This window comes from Thunnus albacares, chromosome 12 (genome assembly GCF_914725855.1).
Source record: "Thunnus albacares chromosome 12, fThuAlb1.1, whole genome shotgun sequence".
NCBI lineage: Eukaryota > Metazoa > Chordata > Actinopteri > Scombriformes > Scombridae > Thunnus > Thunnus albacares.
Window position 1 is genome coordinate 16846980 of NC_058117.1, and position 20426 is coordinate 16867405.

The 20426-nt window shown below is 41.6% G+C and overlaps 1 protein-coding gene across 1 annotated transcript in view; it reads left to right on the plus strand.

Annotated features, from left to right (window-relative positions):
- LOC122993757 (tensin-3-like) overlaps positions 1 to 20262 on the plus strand; it is a 33559-nt gene extending 13297 nt beyond the window's left edge. The window contains exons 13-27 of the mRNA XM_044368173.1: positions 4496 to 5686; positions 9159 to 9316; positions 9412 to 9544; positions 9656 to 9739; positions 11492 to 11624; positions 11872 to 12434; positions 12546 to 12632; positions 12743 to 12874; positions 15319 to 15414; positions 16039 to 16116; positions 16373 to 16450; positions 16685 to 16853; positions 16942 to 17010; positions 17306 to 17335; positions 18578 to 20262. Of these exons, the coding sequence (XP_044224108.1) occupies positions 4496 to 5686; positions 9159 to 9316; positions 9412 to 9544; positions 9656 to 9739; positions 11492 to 11624; positions 11872 to 12434; positions 12546 to 12632; positions 12743 to 12874; positions 15319 to 15414; positions 16039 to 16116; positions 16373 to 16450; positions 16685 to 16853; positions 16942 to 17010; positions 17306 to 17335; positions 18578 to 18722 (3146 nt within the window). The 3' untranslated portion in view covers positions 18723 to 20262. The remainder of the gene's footprint in view (positions 1 to 4495; positions 5687 to 9158; positions 9317 to 9411; positions 9545 to 9655; positions 9740 to 11491; positions 11625 to 11871; positions 12435 to 12545; positions 12633 to 12742; positions 12875 to 15318; positions 15415 to 16038; positions 16117 to 16372; positions 16451 to 16684; positions 16854 to 16941; positions 17011 to 17305; positions 17336 to 18577) is intronic.
- Positions 20263 to 20426: the final 164 nt, after the last annotated feature.

The following is a 20426-nucleotide window of genomic DNA, read 5'->3' on the forward strand; positions in this document are numbered from 1 at the left end:
TTTTCTCTCGCTATGACTTCTCCTGTGTTCAGTGTGTTTCTCACTTACACAAACAGACACACACACTCTATTTTTCTTCCAGGGAATTAACAGAGCGTGACAGGTCCTGCTCCATGTTGTTGAGGGACTGCAGTGTGATTGCATTAACATGCACACACACGAGCACCGCTAGCTTGGTTTATGTTGCAATCGTTGCTAACGGGAATACTTAAAACCCCGGACAGGCCTTGTGGAAGACTTTAATTATGGCAAGGAAAGGAAACGAAAGCTAAAATTTACTTTGGTGTAAGAAACTCTTTAGGTTGCAGCATGATGAGTATGACAAGCAGTGTTGTTTCTGTGTGAAGGACGGGGAGGAGTGTTGTTGTGTGTAGGGAATACTGGGTTCAAAGGAAGAGCTGTTCTCAAGAGGTTTCTATTTTGTTGTTTCATCAAATGAATAGGCATGCTTTAACCATCCCACACACACACACACACATACACACTCTCACTAGCGCCTGCACACACACACACACACAGCCTCACACTCAGAGCCACCCTGTCGGGGCGTCCCGTCCTAGCTGCGGTTGTTGCTCTCCACTCAACCACAGAATTCACAACAACCTCCCAGAATAGAGTGACTTGGTGGTGGCATTAAAACGCAGATCCACCCATTCCCAGGATTCATTGAGTGTTTTTATAAGCTAAGTTCAGCTTGATGAAAATGAGCTGCCTTTTTTTTTTTCATTTAAAATACCCCAACACATTTATATATAATTTTATGCTCACCTCTGGGAATGCAATGAAAGAGCAGACGCTAATATTTAAGAATTCATCAAAGCGAAGCAACAAGGGAGCAATTTTTTTTCTCTCCCCTTGATTCCAAAGCATTCATGTGGGATATTTACAGCCTTGTTTTCTCATGTAAACACTACATCTGAGAGGGAAGACTGGGAGCTTTGTTGGAATTCTACATCTACTTACCACCAGTCCTCTAGCGGGTTCAGTCTCCCTCCGAGACGCTGTCACTCACAGGCTGGTCGGGAGGAGGAAGTCTCAAAAACGTTTGCCACTGTAGTGCTAAGACTGTGAAAAGAAAACCTCATTTACTTCAATGGGTTTTCTTCAATAAGCAGTGAGAATGTGTGTTTATCCCCATGTGTGAATTAAGAATCGGATTTTAAAAGATTGTTTGTCCAGAAAGGGTGTTTATTTGAGTTAACCGTCAAAGCCGGTCATTGTCTTAACCAACAGCTGTCTGTAGGAAAGAGTTGGTTGATTGATTGATTCATTGAGAAATGCTGAATAGATATTCATAGTTATATCAGAGGTTTTGGGTGCCACCAACCCCCAAAAAATAAATACTTCCAAAAACATCAACTCAATGGCTGTGTCTGTTCGTAGCAGTCGTGGAGCTTTCAGTTGTATAACATAATGTTGGTCAGCAGATGAGATTGCCCAGATGTCATGGAATGATGGATGTTTGAAATTTCCATTTTTTTGGAGCATGTTAAGGACTTTTTATCCATGTTGGCTTTAAAGTTGTGCTTAGTAGTTCATTCCTGACCACAGAAAAAGCGGCTGACAAAGCAATCTCACTTCATGGTCCATTTTAGTAGCTGTTCCAGTCCTTACAGTGCTCGGAAAAAAATGGAAATTTGAAATTTACAGTTTCATGACTTACTGGATAATCCTTTAGTTGAGATTATCAACTGCTGTTCCCAAGGTCAAGAATGAACTTAAAACTCAGTGTTTCTGTTGCTCTGGATAATCAACAATTGACAGTATCAACAGCTTTCACTGAGACTATTTTTTACTAGAATGTAGTTCCAATTAAATCTGCTCATAGTGAGGACATTTTCTGAAAAGATATGTTTTTTTTTAATAGAATTGTTCAATACTTTGAGCACTACAAGAGAAATTTAATTCACATCCATTGAATTGGAGTAGACAGAAATGTTAGAAGTGGATACCTCAAAACCTGGGCAAGCAAAAGAAAAAACTTTCTGCATGGCTAAATACCACCACAGGTATGTGACAGAATGTTTTTGTCCAATTGAGCAGTTCTATAAAGGGGTTTCCCCTCGACAGCGAGTTCCTTTCTATGCTTTCTATATGTACAGTATGTCCTGTACAAACTGTACGCAGGACTTTTAGGGGCCGCTGTCTACACATTGAAGGCACATGTAGAAGCTTGGTTGGAAGAAAATGAGGATGATCATCATCATTATGCTTGACTCATGATTTTGGCATTCAGGAGGTGCAGGATTGTAGTAACTGAGATGGAATGGAATGGAAAGGGTTGGGTAATTGCATGGCCATACACAACCAGACCTCCTCTTGTGATACGAGAGCAGCCGGAGGAACAGTTCTGGTTTTGCCGCTCTCTGCACTGTAATTGGCAGATTATTCAGGGACCGACCATACCACAACAACCAAACATGATGAGTGCTAGATATAAATGACTGATTTTCAGAGGTTTCATGGGTTTGTTAATGTCAGTACAACCCTGATAGGTAAAACAGTTTTTAAAACAATTGCGGAACCCCGTAATTGAGTTTCGGGCACATCTGTTTCTTGCCGATATTGTACATGAGGGCGGCAGGCATGTAATTTAATGACACAGAAGAGTGAGAGAAAAACAACTTGGCTGCCGCTTTTCGTGAAAATTGCCCAGAGCTCCAAGTAGAAGGCAAGGATTGCTTTAATTAAAAAGTGTCTTTTTACAGAGTGAAAAAGTCTGGAGCTGCAGGAATGTTGTTTTCATTCTCTGATCCTCTCCAGGGCCGCCCTCTTTCTTTCTTTCTTTCCCTCTTTTTTCCTCCCTTTTCTCCCCAGTGGGGTAGTCCCCCTGATGCAGGGCAAGAGGTCGGGTTACTACTTTCCTCCGGCCCGCCCCCACGCCTAAACCCCGCCTCACTTGTTTACATTCCTCTGCCCTTATTTGGAGATCTCAAGGTCCCCCCTTGTGTGGAGTGCAAACACTCTCACCTTCTCAGCAGAGAAAGAAAGCAGGGCCAACTCATTCGAAACTCACTTGATTTGACCCTGACCATCATCTGCTGGGTAAAAGCCATGTCTGCTCTCGTGTGTCTGCACGGCCTCTTCTCCTCTTCTTTTGTTTTGCTGGAGATGGGGATTGTCTTGCATGCTTACCTGGCAGCGGCGGTAAAGGTAGGAGATTTTTTTTTGTTGTTGTTGTTGAGCCAGATGGGGGGCCATGAGGAGGAGGGAAAAGAGAGGAGAGGCAGGACGATGACAGGGGGAACAGAAAGAAAAAGATGGGCAGCATGGAGGGAAAGGGGAAACATCTGTCTTAAAACCTACTTGCACCTTGCCAAGAGGAATGTTACGAGAGGGATTTGTTGGAAAACTCCCGGTGGAACTGACCTGTATGGAGGCCTGAGCCGAGGCTGCTCAAGGCCGGATGCAAGTCTCACCAGTGTGTTTGTGTAAGCGGGGGGCAAGTCATACATACAGGAGCTTTCGGAGAGGAGGAGGAGGGGGGAGCTTTTATCATGCGTGTCTGGTATTCAGATCCTGCGGTCATGGTTTGACTGAAAGGCAAGTACTTAAGGCGGCAGATTGAGGGAGAAGCATAGGAGTCATGTTCCAGGTCTCTTTTGTTGAAGCAGAAAGAGAGTGACAGTGAAACAGCAAGTTTTACGTACTTGGCAACGCCGCTCACATGCACTTGGAATTCTACTCCAGCCCTCATTTTGCGTAAGTCTATGCCATGATGGATTTGACTCAGCCTTGCAAAATGACTGACCTCTGTGATTTTTCTTTGACTTCTGAGGATTAAGGAGGTTGTTTGGACATATGCTGGGGGTCAAGGGGCAGGCAAGAGGGAATAGGGTGGCTTAATCACAGAAGGGTGAGGAATGCAGGGGTCAGACTGTGAAGATCCACTATCTGACTCTTGTAGCAGCATATAGAAGACTCTCAACATCTCTTATATAACCTGAGCATGAGGAATACCTTTGTCTGGTGCGTGCGCTGCAGGCACTAGCACCTTGTTAGTTCACCTGGCAGCCTGATCGGAGAGGAGAAATTGTTGTGGCAAGATCACTGGAATATTTTTGCTTGGAAATAAACTCAGATTAGAATATCAAAATGACAAATTTGAATAATTTGGTTGGTTTTACCTTTTTTTTTTTTACATATGTAATTAGGTGATTTGTTTCAATTCATTAACATGTTTTCTCTGTTAATGTATTATTTTCCTAGTTAGAATGTAGTAGTATTTTAGTCTGATGTGAAATGTTGCCCTGTAATATCTGCAATGTTGTCTTTGTCAGGTGTTGTGTGATTGTAAGTGTTGGGCTTTGTCAGTAACAGATTGTGAATGATGGAGCTCGTGGGGTGACATGATTATGCATGTTAACAGAGTCTTGTTTTGTCTGTGGTTTTGTACCGTTTGTCTGTGTGAGTTCCTGCTGTTTGTGTGTCTCTGTGTGTACGTGTGCCCATACCAGCTGACTGTATGAAGCGCTGCATCTCTTCTATTTTACAGCGCCACGCTCTCAAGGCCTAACCCAGGACAAAGCGGCTAACAAGCGGAGCGCCAACGGAGGAGAGGCCACGCTGGGCCGTGGGGCCCGCACAACCTCCGCCACCTCCAGCCCCGACCACAGCGACCACGCCCTCTCTGTCAGCAGTGACTCGGGCCTGTCTAGCACTTCTCTGTGGGCAGACAGACCCACACCTATCACCAACACCACTGCCACCATCAAGCCCAACCAGGGTCCCAGCCAGCAGGAAAAGGTCCAGCTGAAGCGCCTTCTAAGCGGCTTTGGCGTTGAGGACCCTTCACTGGAGGAGATGGATGATCAAGGCCCCAGAGTGGGCATGCAGCAGATAGTCCCAGCGCAAGTGCACATCAACGGAGATCCCCGTCCCCGAGAGAGGGAAACCGACATCCTGGATGATGAGGTCATTACAGGTCATGATCTGCACAGTGTGGACAGTTTAGGGACCTTGTCGTCCTCCTGCCACAAGAGCAGCCAGAACTCCCTTCTTTCAGATGGCTTTGGGAGTCCTGGAGGAGAGGAGCAGCAAAGCCAAAGCCAGCATCACCACCTCCACCACCCTGGACATCCTCCAATGGAGGAATATGAGAGAGCCTATGCTGAGGCTAGAAGGGGCTGTCTAAGCTCCAGGAGTAACTCTGTGGCCTCGTCTAATCCCAGCAGTGCGTCTATGCCAAAGCAGCATGTCTACAGACAGGGAAGCTATTCCACACAGTCATGGGTCCGCCAGCAGCAGATGGTTGCTGCACAACAGTTTATCTACATGCCTGAGGATGGAAATGATACAGAAAGATACCTGGGGAACAAACAAGGGAGCAGTTCACCCAAAACCGGCCTGCCGACCGAGCCACAGGTCCCCACCAGGGACACGACGGCGGATACTCTGAGAGACACAGCGCCTCACAAGGACCAGGCGACGCTAAACAATAACAACAACAACAAACGGGACGAAGAGTTCAAATCTCTAACGATGGACATTGACAACTCCATCGACCAGCTCAACCAGCTGATCATGGACCTGGATCACGCATTCGAGCCGGTATCGAGCCACACCAGCTCCATTAAGAGGAACGGCGGGGCGCACGTGAACGGCTCAGTCGCCAAATGCTCAAACGGCATCAATCTCAGATTCAACAATAATAATGCAGCAACCCTGAAAAACACACAGCAGACAGGTAAGATAGTCAGAGAGTCTGGGTGTGGTGGTGGTGACGATGTGGTGTTGTCTGGAAGTGTGGTCGTGAAAGAAATGTGTCACAGTCATTATGAAACCGGAGGTTGTTCTCCAAGAAATGTCTGATGATGAACATGGCAAAGATATAAGTAATAAGACATTTTTTATTAACATGCTAAGAATATTTATAAAACAGAGTAGCTCCTCTCCTACAGCATCAGCTTTTCTTCTCCTTCACTACAGAGTTAACTTAACAAAGCACACCTTCTCTCCCTCTCCCACCTGGCAGAAATAGCAGGGTTGTTGCCAGGTTTTCAGATGTTTTCAGTATGTTTCTGAGGAAAGAACACTGTCCAGACTTGTCTGTATAGTTATCTTGACTCTGGGATCAGTAAGGTACATGAAGAGAAGGAGAGCAGCTGTCATCGACCTTTCTGTACATTACCATCTCTCAGTGTTAGATTAAAGAGATTGTGTTCTGAGGAATATAGATTTCTGAAATCTATAAAATTGTGTTTCCCTCAGACTTACCCGCAGACTGGCAGCTTATTGTTGTGTGTAGAAGAAGTATTACGCATTTAATATTCGTCATTTCCAACAGATGCTCCCCTACTTATTGCCTCATGTTGTTGCAACATCTGGCAGCAGTTCAGTGATATGCTCTTATAATATTAACATGTGTCCTGTGATTGTTGTTGTTAGATTTGTTGTGTGGACAGATTCTATATTATGCAACGTAATGACTCTTGTATCTACAGCAGATGTCTGCCATTTATTTCTACTTGGTTCATGTTGTAATTGATCCCAAGACCATTTTGAAGGGCATAACTGTACAGTATGTCTGCCTCGACCAAAAAGCTGTAAAATTTAATAGAAATCACTAGATTACAAAACTTGACTATCTACAGCCCTACAGTTGTGTAAACATAATCATCTCAAGTAATGTTTTCCATGCTACAAACATCTGAATTTTACAGTAGACATAACAAACTCTTACAGGTCATCAGATTTGATACTCTTAACTCAAAGATAGTCATTCCGTGGGTGTTTTTAGCTGGAAACCAGTGAAAATGCCTGGGTGTTAGCGCGTATCACACTCCACCATGTGTGTGTGGTTGCAGGGGGGCACAAGATAGGGAGGCCCGAGTAATTTCCAAAGGAGGAACAAGTGAGCCCAGAGGCAAATATTTTTTCCATTTGATTCCAAAGGCATACCTGTCTGTGCATATCTGCTACACATGAGCGTCATTCCAAGAAACAAACGCCGAAGGCTGTAGCTTTGCTAATTCGCAAAAGAACCTGTAGGAAGTAATGGATTGCTTGGTTTTAACATAGGTTTTAATCATTTTACACTGATGACAGGAGCCTCAGAGATCTTACAGGGAGGCAGATTTAATTATTCTGTTTTCATGGATGATGCATCATGACTGTCTAAAGCCTTTCAAGCTCTAATACTCCTTTGTGGCTAAGGTTTGCCAGTAGCCATGTAACTAGACTAAACAAGCTTTCCTGTCTGCTCATCATGTCATCACACCAAGCCTCTATGTTACTATTTTCACTAACCGTTGACCATTTTGTCTTAAATTCACCTGTTCTGCTCAGTTTATTTTAAACATCTTTAACCACACTAAGGAAAAGAAAGGGAGCTGAGGGAGATGCCAGAGAGAGGTTACAGTGTTGATGTTGTGTGAAGGTGTCTGGGGTTGTTGACATACAGTGAGTGATGAGAGGTGGTTAAAAACTCAAGTGGAGGATGATCTCCATGTGAGACTTGAATAAAGCCTGCAGAAGAAATTTGGCCCAACGCTAAATTCGTCATACCTTCATATTTGCAGGAGGCAGCTAAATTATATTGTAATTACATTTGGATTATATATATTATAATCTTCATCGCTTTATAGTAGTAGTGCATTTTATCAAATGCCATTATACTGTAGCACAAGATCCAAGACACACATGTTTCCAGCTCTTCCTTCTGTTGATATCAGAGTCACACCATTACTCTGATGAATTATTGTTTTTTATTATTTTAAATAAAATGCATGTCTCAGTATAATATTTCTCTTTAGTAGGGTGTAAATTTATATCACTACAAAGATGTTTAGCGTAATAAATATATGAGTATGTTCTCAGAAAATTCAAATGGCAAATCATTTGAAGCTAAAATTATCAAATGAGATAGAACTGAAATCAATGTACTTATTCACCTTGATGAAAAAGCCTTTACTCACTGATTTGCAGCATTGCTAATATCAGCCAAATATCAAGGGTGTTACCTCGGTGGAAACGGCATAGCCAAATTTCTGTTGCCTCACAGTATATAGTTACTTGTCATATTGCCCAACCCTGCTCTTGAGGTTATATTTGGTTAAAGAAAAATTGTGGCACTTGTGGCAAGTGAATCATCGGAGAGAATGAGTTTGTCTCGTGATAGTGAGCAAACCATTCAGATCCATGCTCGCCTGTCCTCATGACAGCTTCTCACACCTCTTAACCAACATACAGACAAAAGACAAAGATTATCCGGATCAATGGTACACACATGCTGTATATAAAATTCTGTGAGGCGGATGTATGTAATGAAAAAGTAAAAACTTGCATCACTGTGATGCATGCATGGAGAAAAACTGCCAAGTATGCATGACACAGTCTGTGTCATCCATACCTGCCCCAGACAGTGTGAGTAATGGTCCCTGCCATTAGCACTTCTGCACCATTAGCATTCTTCAGGGTTGAGAGGCTGGAGCTCACTGGGAGGGCTCAAATTAACACCCTAGTGCTGAGTGGCAGCACTCTTCAGAGTAGTCACAACATTGAACCCCCCCACACTCCACACCCTCTAGACCACCAGCCAGACCCCTGGCATTCCTCAGCTGTCCTCTCAAAACATTACTGCAGGCAGCACCACTGGGGTTAGATACTGTTCAGATGAGCAGTGTGGCCCTTTTCCTTTATGGAATGACAAATATGTCATCAACCCTGAATTTTGACCAGAGGGTCATCATGAAAGTACCAGTTTAAAAAGATGTCTGCATCGAACATGGGAATAGATTTTTTTTTCGATTTGAAAATAAAGATAATATTGTTTATTTACTTTGAGTGAAATCATGTGATGATATGATCTTAGATTGTTATAGTTCGAGAAATGACTCATCTGACTCATTCTGAGCAAGCTAACAAATTTAGTTTGTGCTTTACACACATATGAAACTGTTTGATATCTTAACATGTGATTCTGAAGAGTTTATGCTTTTATTCCTGAGTAGACAGACATTTCAAACAGTAACTAGAAGACGATACAGGGTTGGAAAATATTGCTGAACACTCCTCTTAAAAGTACCAAAGGTCAAAGCACTGTTATTTTAACTTTCGGTGTGTTTTTTGACACACTTTACTTCCTTGAAATCAGTCATTCCTGTAAATCCGTTAACGTTTAATGATCCGTTTGCTCGTGTCTACCTGTGTGTATCCAGCTGTCCAGTCCAGCGAAGGACGTGGGGTTGTCACGCGGAGTCTGAGTCGTCAAGGAAGTGATGTCATGGATCACCCAGGCTTCTGCAGCTCTGGATGGGGTGTGGCAGAGGAGTACAGGGGCCAGCGGACATACCCCTCCTGTGTGCCACAGGCCCAGGTAAATTCTACATGTGTGCACAATGTCTAAGAATGTATCTATCTGTTCAGTATGGTGAGTTACATGCATGTATGTGTGTGTGCTGTTTGTTCCAGCATCCCTTGTTGTATCGGACTGACAGTGCCGACTACAGGGCCCAGGGCCCGGACATAGACTGCGGGGTTGAGGCTGGGAGTGACATGACTCCACCAACGCCTGCCTTCCCAATCTCACCGCCTACACCTTATGGTAAGTGCTGTATGTTCACCTGTGTGCAGTTGATTTTGCAAGCATTTGTGACCGGGCTTTCTTTGTTAGGTTTAACTAAATGTCTTGTCCTTGTTTGCTTTGTGTTTTCAGTGAAAAATATATCAGAATTGAATCACCTCAGGCAAACTCCATCTCCCAGCATGCAGTCCTATGGAGGCTACAGAACAGACCATGGTAAGGTCAAATTTATTCAGAATGCAAACTAAAGTGACTATCTTGAACAAACAGATTATCACAAAAAGCTATTAAGAAAAGTTTCCGCCTTAAGTAAAGCGAGTGGAACTTATTGTGATAAGTATTGTCCAAGTTGCTGTGAAGAAAAAATATGTTTTCTTTGTGCAAACACTCTTTGCATTCCCCTACATTCTTCTGTTTACTTGTGTTTTTCCCCTGAGCTAATTAAAGATAGTGAGTGAGAAACAGACACTTTCACTTCTGCTCTGTGACTGCATGTTGAGATTCACTATTACATTAGAACAGAGCTATTTCAGGTTCCCTTGCCTTACCTGATAATGGTGACATTGTTGTCCGTGGAATTTTTGAGGTTTTCAAAAAGGGTCAGAAAACAAAGACGTCTCAAAAATTCAAAAGCAGGGAGATTCCTAACCACTCTCTGCCCTTCATGTTTGGTTTTCGGAGAATGTCTGCGTGGTCGTGGCCTGAAGAGAGAACTTGTTTTTTTAGACATAACAGAGTTGTTCTTTAGATTAAAACCAAGCCATTTTAGGTTATTTTGTGTATGTGTGTGTGTGTGTGTGTGTGTGTGTGTGTGTGTGTGTGTGTGTGTGTGTGTGTGTGTGTGTGTGTGTGTGTGTGTGTGTGTGTGTGGACATTTTGTTTTGTTTTGTGGGGTTTATCTAAGGTGGAACACACCGTGGGTATGAGATTGTTCTCAGAGATGGGAAGAGTTGTACATTTACAGCCCTTTGTACCCCCAGCATTTAAGGACTTTGATGTAAATTTCCAAATCCTTTGAAGTTATTGTTTACTCAATATTTTTCATACATCTTATTCAGAATAATTACAAAATCTGTCTGCCGATGTGTTTGTTGCAGTGTCGTCACTGAGATTCACTGGAAAAGCACAAGATTGCACATGTCTGGCTCTGCTCACAAACAGATCTCACCATGAACTTAACCTTTACTTTCATTTTGATTCAGCTTTGAGTCCTTATTAGCTTGTTTCCATAGTGATCTACAGTATGTCTAATGTTGTAGGGCCTGGGAGCAGATCTGTGCCCCTGCTGTGCCTCTTACTACCTCAGACACCCAGGCAAGAATCACTACATTCAGTCCTGCCACATCTCCATGGTTACTGCGGGTCAGGAAGCATGACACAAAAAAACTTTTCTTCCCCCATGAAAGTGTCTCTGTGTACACAGTTGGGAAATAGGAACAAGAAGAAACCAGCAATTCTTTCAGCTATGCACCTCTTGTTCCTGTAAAAGTAACCCTGAAAAAAACCCAGCTGTAAAGCCTGAGTTGGTCTTGGGTTTGAGGCTGTGAGAGGTTCCAGGTTACGATTGATTAAAACTAAAGCTTTTAGCTAATTATGTCAGAGAGCTTTTAATTTCTAGAGAGAGAGATTTGTTGACTGTGTGGGTTGTGGCAGGGATAATTGGTGATGGTGGTTTCATATAGATTGATGGCTGGGTTTAAGGGTGTGGGAGTTTCATTTCATTTCAACTCAAGTATTGATTGTTTTTTACTGGAAATAATCCAGAGTTCTCTCTCCCAAGGGGATTTTTCCATATTATGTGGCCTTTTTCTTTTTTCATACAGTCCTACTTGTTACAGCAGGTCGTGTTTGTATTTATTTTCATGTAATAAAACATTTAAAACAAAAACAGCTCCACCATGACTCTTAACATGTTCATAAATGTGCTAGAGGTGATATCCCCTAATTTCTTTTCTTGCTCTTGCACAGAACCCCGGGGATATTCAGAGATGATGAGTCATGTTGGAGTTGATGGTTTGCCTGACTCCTCCATCAACTGCCACAGGACGCTAAGTGCTACACACTCTGCCTCCATTGTTGAGAACCTTCAGCGGACAGAAAGGTAAAAATCTATCCAATCTAGAACCTCGAAGCAGCGTTAAGCATTTTCTTTGACGGCTAGGGGGCAGAATGTCCAAAACAAACTTAAGACTTGAGTGTTGATTCTCAGTGGGATTGACAGTACTAGTAGACAATTTTTGTTTATTATAAGGAGTCTTTGATTTCAGTGTTAATATCAAATATATAAACAATGCTTATTTACTGAGTGCTTACAATCCTCTATCTTGTGTTTCTTTTCTCAACTTAAGCTCATCAATAAACCAGTCTTGGCCAGAGCATCCCGTCCTGAGCTGCCACTCGTCTCTGAGCAGCTACCCCTCTGCCAGACAAGCACCGCCGCACTCCATGTCACTAGACTATGGTCACCACTCACCTCCACTGCACCACCCCCACATCCACCCCGCCCCCAATGCCCACAGCTCACCTCGAAGCAGCCAGCGAAGCCGCATGGCTCACTACGCTCTCAGCCGCAGTCCTGCTCAAAGCTTCGATGAGCAGGACGACTCGGGTCTCGGTTACGGCATGGACTGTCCCACCTCCGCCTCCTCTCTGCTTGGCAACGGAGGCATGAAAAGGGATCTTCTCAACTCCATGGATGGGAGTCAGAATCAGTCACAGCCGCCCCAGATGCAGCCCCCACTTCTGCCTGAGAAGAAGAGGGCATCAGACGGGGAGCATTCGCTGGGAACTGCCTCTCCAGCTCTCAGTGGGTTCTCAAGTCCCCACAGTGGGAGCTCCCTGAGTATTCCCTTCCCCAACGTCTTGCCTGACCTCTCATCTCAGATGCCAGGCACAGCCTCACCTCTGCCAGGTGAGCTAAGATCCACTAATTCTGCTTATGGCCTCATAGGTGTCATGTTTTGATAAGCACACACAAATAAATACTATCATTGTTTTGGCTGATTTATTGTGTGTTTTCCAGATGTTCTGGCCAGCAAGCAGGTTACTGTAAAATTTGTGCAGGACACATCAAAATTTTGGTACAAGCCGGATATCTCAAGGGATCAAGGTAGGCTCAGTTTCTGTATTTTGTTCCAGAGTAATTAAAGAAAAGAAAGGGTTTTTTTTGTGTGGAAAACTATATAGCAACCTCACCATCATTATGCTTCTTTCACTCAGCCATTTCAGTCTTGAAGGACAAGGAGCCTGGCTGCTTCATCGTGCGGGACAGCCATTCCTTCAGAGGGGCCTATGGGCTGGCAATGAAGGTGGCTACACCCCCACCCTCAGTTCTCCAACAGACCAAGAAAGGTATGATAGATATGAACACCAAGAACAGATTTTGAACTTTAAAATGGTTTTGTTATTCGTAATTGGTTTAAATTAAGATTGTTTGGTTAAAAGTATCACCTTATTGTACGTGTAATTGCTGATCACTCAATAAACACACAAAGAGAGCATTGTTAGGTAATGAAATAATGTATTCAAATAACACAATCAGAAGTATAATGCATCATAGTTTTGGAGACAAAGATACATACCGCCTAGCTATCTTTTCTTTGTCTGAAAAGTTGGCATTTAACCAGTCCCTTAAATACTACTTGTACAGAATCTATAACATCTGTTTACTAACCTTACAGGTCAGCAACCAACCCTCAGAAAGAAACACAAGTCAAAAGTTCAACTAACCTAGAAACAGTCTTTCTTCACAATCATATATGACAGTACATAAGCATGCACCAAGTAACATCACAAAATAACATTACTACTATATTAAATTAAGGACAAACCACACTATCCTCTAAAAGCGTATCAGATTTACACACAAACATCTACATAACTATAGTTTATCTTATTACTGGCTCAGGTAAAAGTACAACAGAATAAACTGACCGTTAAACACACAACTGCCTCATCTTACACAGCAAAGAACTAAGTTTAGAGTAGACATAGCACAGAGGAATTTAGAACATAAGTGAAACACAAACTAACACTAAACTGAACTTAAACACTATCTGAAACATGTATGATATATACAATAAATACATCAAATGATAACCTACTATTCAGTTTTCTTTCACATACGCAAGGAATATTCTTATCTGTTTGTATTTAATTTTTTCATGAGGTCAACATTTTGGGAAACAAACTTATTTGCTTTCTTTCCAGGAATGAAATGAAGAGATTGATATAAATCTCTTCTTGTCTGTGTGAAGTATACAGCTGATGTCTGACACGGTTAGCTTAGCTTAGCATAAAGACTGGAAACTCGGGGAAGCAGCTAGCCTAACAACGACTTTAAGGCTGACTTATTTATACAATGGATCTTGTTTGTTTAACATTCACATGAACATTAATATAAAAGCACCAGTTGTGATTTAAATTGGACTTATTTGTTCCAGCACATAATTTCTTCCCCCTTAAACATGTTTTTATATTCCCCCAGTTTTCAGTCTTTATGGTAAACTAGGTTAATCTCCCATTTCAAGCTCTATACTTGAAGTACAGACCTGAGATTGATATTGATCTTCTCATCTCACTCACAGAAAGAAGTGTATTTCCCAAAATGTTGAACTATTCCTTTAATTATCATGTCAGGGATTGGTCCAGTAGCAGGGGCATGCTGGGAATCATACATAACACAATCACTCACAAAGCCATCTACAGTTACAGCCCATCATACTCGCCTGCATATTGCAACCTGAGAGTTCCTCCCTCTGTTTGTGTATGAGAGCTCCTCACTCTGTGTTTCTCTCCTGGGCATCCTCATGATGAAGCCAAACAGACCCCTATTACCTGATAGTCTTAGATGTACAGCTAGTGTTTCACCCCTAAACAAAGGATGTGCTGGGTCCATAAGCCTGCTCTGATCCCAGGGCCTTCTCCTGGGAAGCTCCCTGCCCCACATAACTTAGGGCAGGGATATACAGTAGATGCCTGATATAGACCAGGGACTGGGGTCAAAACAGGATTTTGGGTTATTTACTCTGTGGTGTGTTTGTTGTGCATATTCAGGAAATACAAGGAGGGATTTTTTTAGAGAGAAAACAAAGTCTCCAGTGAAAGCTGGCCAAACATTCTCTGGCCATGTTTCAACATGAAAACAAAGGCTGACTGAGTGATAATAGAGACTCACACATCACTTTCTCTTTAGCAGAAAGAAGGCCAGGGACATTAAATCCCACACAATGTGTGTCAAAAACAAGTTGTGCTATTTGTGAAGTATATTTCTGACACAAAATGTGCTCTTTCCTGCACCAGCCCACCACAGTGTTCAGCCCGTTTATCGCTCCTCACACCTGTCCTTTTGTTTGCCTTCCTCCCTTTGCAGTGCAATGGCACCTGTGGTGACATCATGACACGGTCCTTCTCCACATTCTGAGCTTAGGGCATTGTGGCTTCTTATAAGTGTGAAACCCAACCCACCTTAAGGAGTGGGCCTTTCTCCAAGCCTTTGTGTCAAGACATTCCTCACATAGACTCCTCCTGCCCCCTCAGAGGCGCTTCTGTTGAATCATAATCCCATTCATCTCTGGAGAGATTGAATGTAGCAATTTAATATGTTTTATGTAACTCTTCAAGGCTGGGAAATTACATGTTGACTGAACAAACACTCAAAGCTGTTATTTAGGTCAGACCAAACATTGTGTGTCAAATAGAAGACAGTTTTGCTAAAATAGATCACAGACTATTGTGAGGAATTAACTATCTTATATCTCTTTCTATATCTTGTATTTGTTATTTTTTTCTAACAGGAGGAGATCTATCCAATGAATTAGTACGCCACTTCCTGATTGAGTGTACACAGAAAGGGGTTCGGTTGAAGGGTTGCCCCAATGAGCCGTATTTTGGTGAGTGCCCACTTTATTAAAACCTTTGTGTACATAGTTGGCTTACAACAGTGACGCCACCTGGTTAAATTACACCAAAGATCAGCACTTTACGCACAATACTGCCCTCTATTGGTCTGTGGTGCATTGTACCACTGGATGGTGGTTGGTTCTGCAGCATAACATGACAGATCATTGCACCTGGCACTTAAATTTCTAACCTGAATTATGTTTTTTTTTTCCTGCTTAGAGTCTTAAAGTTGCATGATTTTAAGCTTTTTTGAGTATATTACAAGAAACTATTCAAGCTGATACTAAAAGATTACATGGATTATCAATCAAATCAGATCATATTTACTTGTATACAGCTGTATTGCTTACTATATGGTTTACTTATTATAATTCTTGTTTTTCTATATTTAGTGTTACCTTTGCATTGTGTTCTCTTTTTTCTTTTTTCAAATATATAAATGATGTATATGACAGTTTTTCTTTTTTCTATTATTTTCTTTTTCTTTTAAAGCAAACAATTATTGTAAGATTAAAAATGTGCATTCATGCAGTAAACTATTAAAAATAAGAAATTGATGTGTCAATAAGCATCAAATCTCTGTAATTTTGATTGTATATGCTGTTGTTTTACAGGAAGCTTAACTGCGCTGGTCTGCCAACATTCAATCACACCCTTGGCCCTGCCCTGTAAACTAATTATACCAGACAGAGGTAAACATTGTCTCTCTCTCTCACACATACACACACACACACACACACACACACACAGTTGTACTGTTTTAATTTCTCGGGGAAGGTTACGGTCAAAGTAGAAAATGAATATTATTTAGGTTTCGTAGCTACCTACTGAATATCTGTCAGTCTGTCTATTTTTCTGTCTGGCAAGTTAATAATTTAATTTGTTGATGTAGCTGTGGTGGTTTTGAATAAATAATCTCACCGGCATTTTTGCTTTTCTTGTTTATAGATCCTTTAGAAGATGTTGTGGAGAATACCTCACAATCAGTCACCAACTCTGCTGCTGAGCTGCTAAAACAGGGAGCAGGTAATCAAGCATCTGAGATCACTTTATGTGAATAGCCACTGTGACAAAGCAACTGTGGGACTGTACACAAACGCTGACACTATCAGTGGATGTAAACAGTTCTGTGACATTTGGAAATGGATGCATGTACTCATAGCTTTTTTCCTTGTCTTCTTATTATGATCTGTGACACCTTGTCAGTGTGCCCCTGAATACAATTGCTCGACAGTCATTTGCTTTTATATGTTCCCACAGCCTGTAATGTGTGGTACCTGGGCTCTGTGGAGATGGAGTCCCTGACGGGGGTCCAGGCAGTGCAGAAAGCCACAAGTATGACTCTGAGCTCCAACCCCCTACCAACGTCTACTGTGGTCCACTTCAAGGTGTCCTCCCAGGGTATCACCCTCACTGACAACCAGAGGAAGTGAGTGCAACGCACGCACACACACAAACATCATACATACCTGCAAAGACACAATTCTTACAATAACTGTCACCTTGTCTCTTTTTAGACTCTTCTTCAGGAGGCATTACAATGTCAATACAGTCATATTTTGTGCATTGGACCCTCAAGATAGAAAGTGAGTATTGCTGATTTCAAGTTAAAACATGTCATTTAAGGGTTTTCGGAATGCTGGTCAAGGTTATTGTTATACCAACCTGTTATTATTAAGAATGCGGGGTATGACAAAATGTGTCCTTTACATCGTTATTATTATTAGAACTAGGGCAGGAAATGATAGAGGCAAAGGAATATCAAAAAACTTACTATGAGAATAAAATGCTAATTTTGAATGTGAAGGTGGACAGAAAGGTTCAATGTATTAAACAAGCTCTAATAAACCAATGACACTGTCTTCTTTTCACTGATCACAGGTGGAAAAAAGATGGCTGCCCTTCAGCAAAGTAAGTAAATTATTATTATTTTCCGCATACCTACAACTAGAACGGCATTAATCCAGTTATTTTTAAAGGGACTTTGGGTCAGTTTGAAGTGGTTGACAGTTCTCCTATTAAGTTGCACTACTGTCGGTTATGGAATCACTGCGCTCAGCTAGAGCTGTTGGTCAGTCCTCAGCCCTTTTGCTACTGGACCTGTCAGCTGCCTTTGATAGAGTTAACCACCAGCTCCTCCTATCCACACTCACTGAGCTTGGTATCTCAGGATCCACCCTCCGCTGGTTTATGTCCTACCTGTCAGGGAGATATAATAGAGTATCTTGGAATGGAGAAATGTCCAAACTGCACAGCTTATCCACAGGGGTTCCTCCAGGGTCAGTGCTTGGTCCCCTCCTTTTCTCATTATACACCACCTCACTTGGCGCAATCATCCACTCCCATGGTTTCTCATACCACTGCTATGTTGATGATACCCAGCTCTTCCTGTCATTCCCACCGGAAGATCATTCAGTCTCCGCTAGGATCTCTTCATGCCTTGCTGATATATTGGCATGGATGAAAGAACGCCACCTTCAGCTTAACCTCTCTAAAACCGAGCTCCTTGTCATACCAGCCAGTCCTTTCATACAACAAAACATCAGCAACCAGCTCGAATCAACCCAACCCAAATGCTGCCCGCATCAAATTCAAAAATTCAAAACCCTGACACTTGCTTACAAAATAGCAACTAAAATGGCTCCTGCCTACCTGAACTCCCTCATTCGGGTCTACACTCCCTCCCGCCCACTACGCTCTGCCAACGAAAGGCGCCTGGTACCACCACCACAACAGGGCCCTAAGTCACTAGCTAGACTCTTCTCCTCTGTAGTTCCCCGGTGGTGGAACGAGTTACCAAACTCTGTTCGATCTGCAGAGTCCCTCTCAATCTTTAAGAAAAGACTTAAGACCAAGTTCTTTTGCGAACACCTCTGCACTCGATGAACTGTAAGGTGAAAAAAAAACAAAAAAAACAACAACAAAAAAAAAAAAAAACCCAAAAAACATACTTCTATGCACTCTAATCATTGCCTGTTGGCATCTATGTCCTATTGGGCCCAAACTTAAGCTTTATGGCACTTACTCATGTTGTTGTCTCCTGACTGGATCCTTGCTTGTGTTGTATCAGTCTCATATGTACGTCGCTAAAAGCATCTGCTAAATTAAATGTAATGTAATGTAATGTAAAAGTTCTTTGCTCCACCTCTGCAGGATCTTCGGCTTTGTGGCGAGGAAAACGGGCACTTCCATGGACAATGTATGTCACCTGTTTGCCGAGCACGACCCCGAGCAGCCAGCGAGTGCTATTGTCAACTTTGTGTCCAAGGTGATGATTGGCTCGCAGAAGAGTAAGTAGGCCTGCTTCAAACTGAGCTGATCTCCTGGAGAGACTGGAAACAAGATATAACACTGAAAGGCCGGATGGTAACTAAGGACGTTTTATGAAATTTAAAGACTGAAGATGGCGATTACCTGGATATTAATCCTGGATATTAACTGGATGTTGCATTCTAAATAATCGCTTACCAGCACCAGGACATTTAATGACATATTTTAACAGAAAAAAATGTAAAAATCCTTCTGTGTAATTGTGTATTTTTTTTAATCAACTGTAGAGTAGCCATTTAAGAAAACAAGAAAATAATTAAGATGTGTGTAATCCTTTTCTACAGATACAACTGTCATGACTTATACATTTAGAAATATTCATTCTCAAAACATATTTTAAATACATAACACAATGGCTGGTTTTTTTAACAAGCATGGCATTTTTTTTCTGGAGAAGTCAAGAAAACCCTATCGTGTTGCATGTAAAACTTTTTTGTTATATTAAACCAAAACAAACTTCAATAAAGGTATTAACATTGTACAGAGTTGTAGCCGATATAGAAGCACCTCTATGCTGCTGCATCTGTCCAGCATGCAGTATTTTCTTGTGGAGTTACAAATGTGCAAAAGCATTGCAGCAAATATGTATAATTTGGATTTTTGGGAAAGCTAGCTACATTACATACATCTTATTTTATCTATGCAATGTAAAATGTCTATTTTTTTAAACCATAGCCTACTATACATGTGCAGCATGTGGCTTCTCTGAACATGTTAAATCATTTTCCTCTATTTGATGTATGTGAATATGACCACTTTTAAAGGAACATTTTAATGAAAATGTGTGTGTGTGTGCGTTCGTGTGTGATGAAATGAGAGAAACCATAGAAAAATATTATAAGTAAACCCTAATATATATATATTGACTTGACATGAGCTGGTTAAAAACACATCAGTACTCGTAGTGGCGTTCCACTCACCGCAAACAGCACTGCAGTGTTTCAGTATCAGAAATATATCAGTATCCATGGTTTTATACATTATTTGATTTTTTTTTTTTTTTTTTAAATACAGGCTGCTATATTGAGAGAACAAATGCTATAATTGCATTAGTGTTTTTACAGTTTCTTAGAAGAAAGAAAAGCGCTCAGTGTTGGAATTGCACAAATACATTTCAGATTTGACACACTCAATTAGTCATCTGTCAATGATATATACAAATAAACTTGCTCTGGGACAAAGGTAAAGCTGTATTATCGATTGCTTGTTGATATTGTATATGAGATGATGACCATAAAAATTCATTCCTTACCTTTTGTGTTGGGCAGCCATTTTATCCATAGAGGGACCTACCACCACAATAAAGCTGTGTTAATATTCTTACATTGATTATGTATGCGTTTTTTATGTTGTTATCATATTCATGACCTTTAACCTGTACCTCATACAGTACTAATAGCATACAATACTGGACCTCTGTTTATAACATGCTACATGTGAACAGTTTATTTGTATATTGACATTGCATTGTTTGATGTGTTCTGTAAATAAACAAAAGGAAACATTTATGCAGTCTTTTGGATCCATTGAATATGATGCACAGGTTTGTTGGGGATCAGACTTTGGCTGGTCTAATCCTCAGCCACAACAACTCGAGTATGAGTCACAGGCAGGTTTTTAAGCTTCATTGTCTTCCAGTAGTAGTCGCTGATCTTGCAATACAAAGATTTGA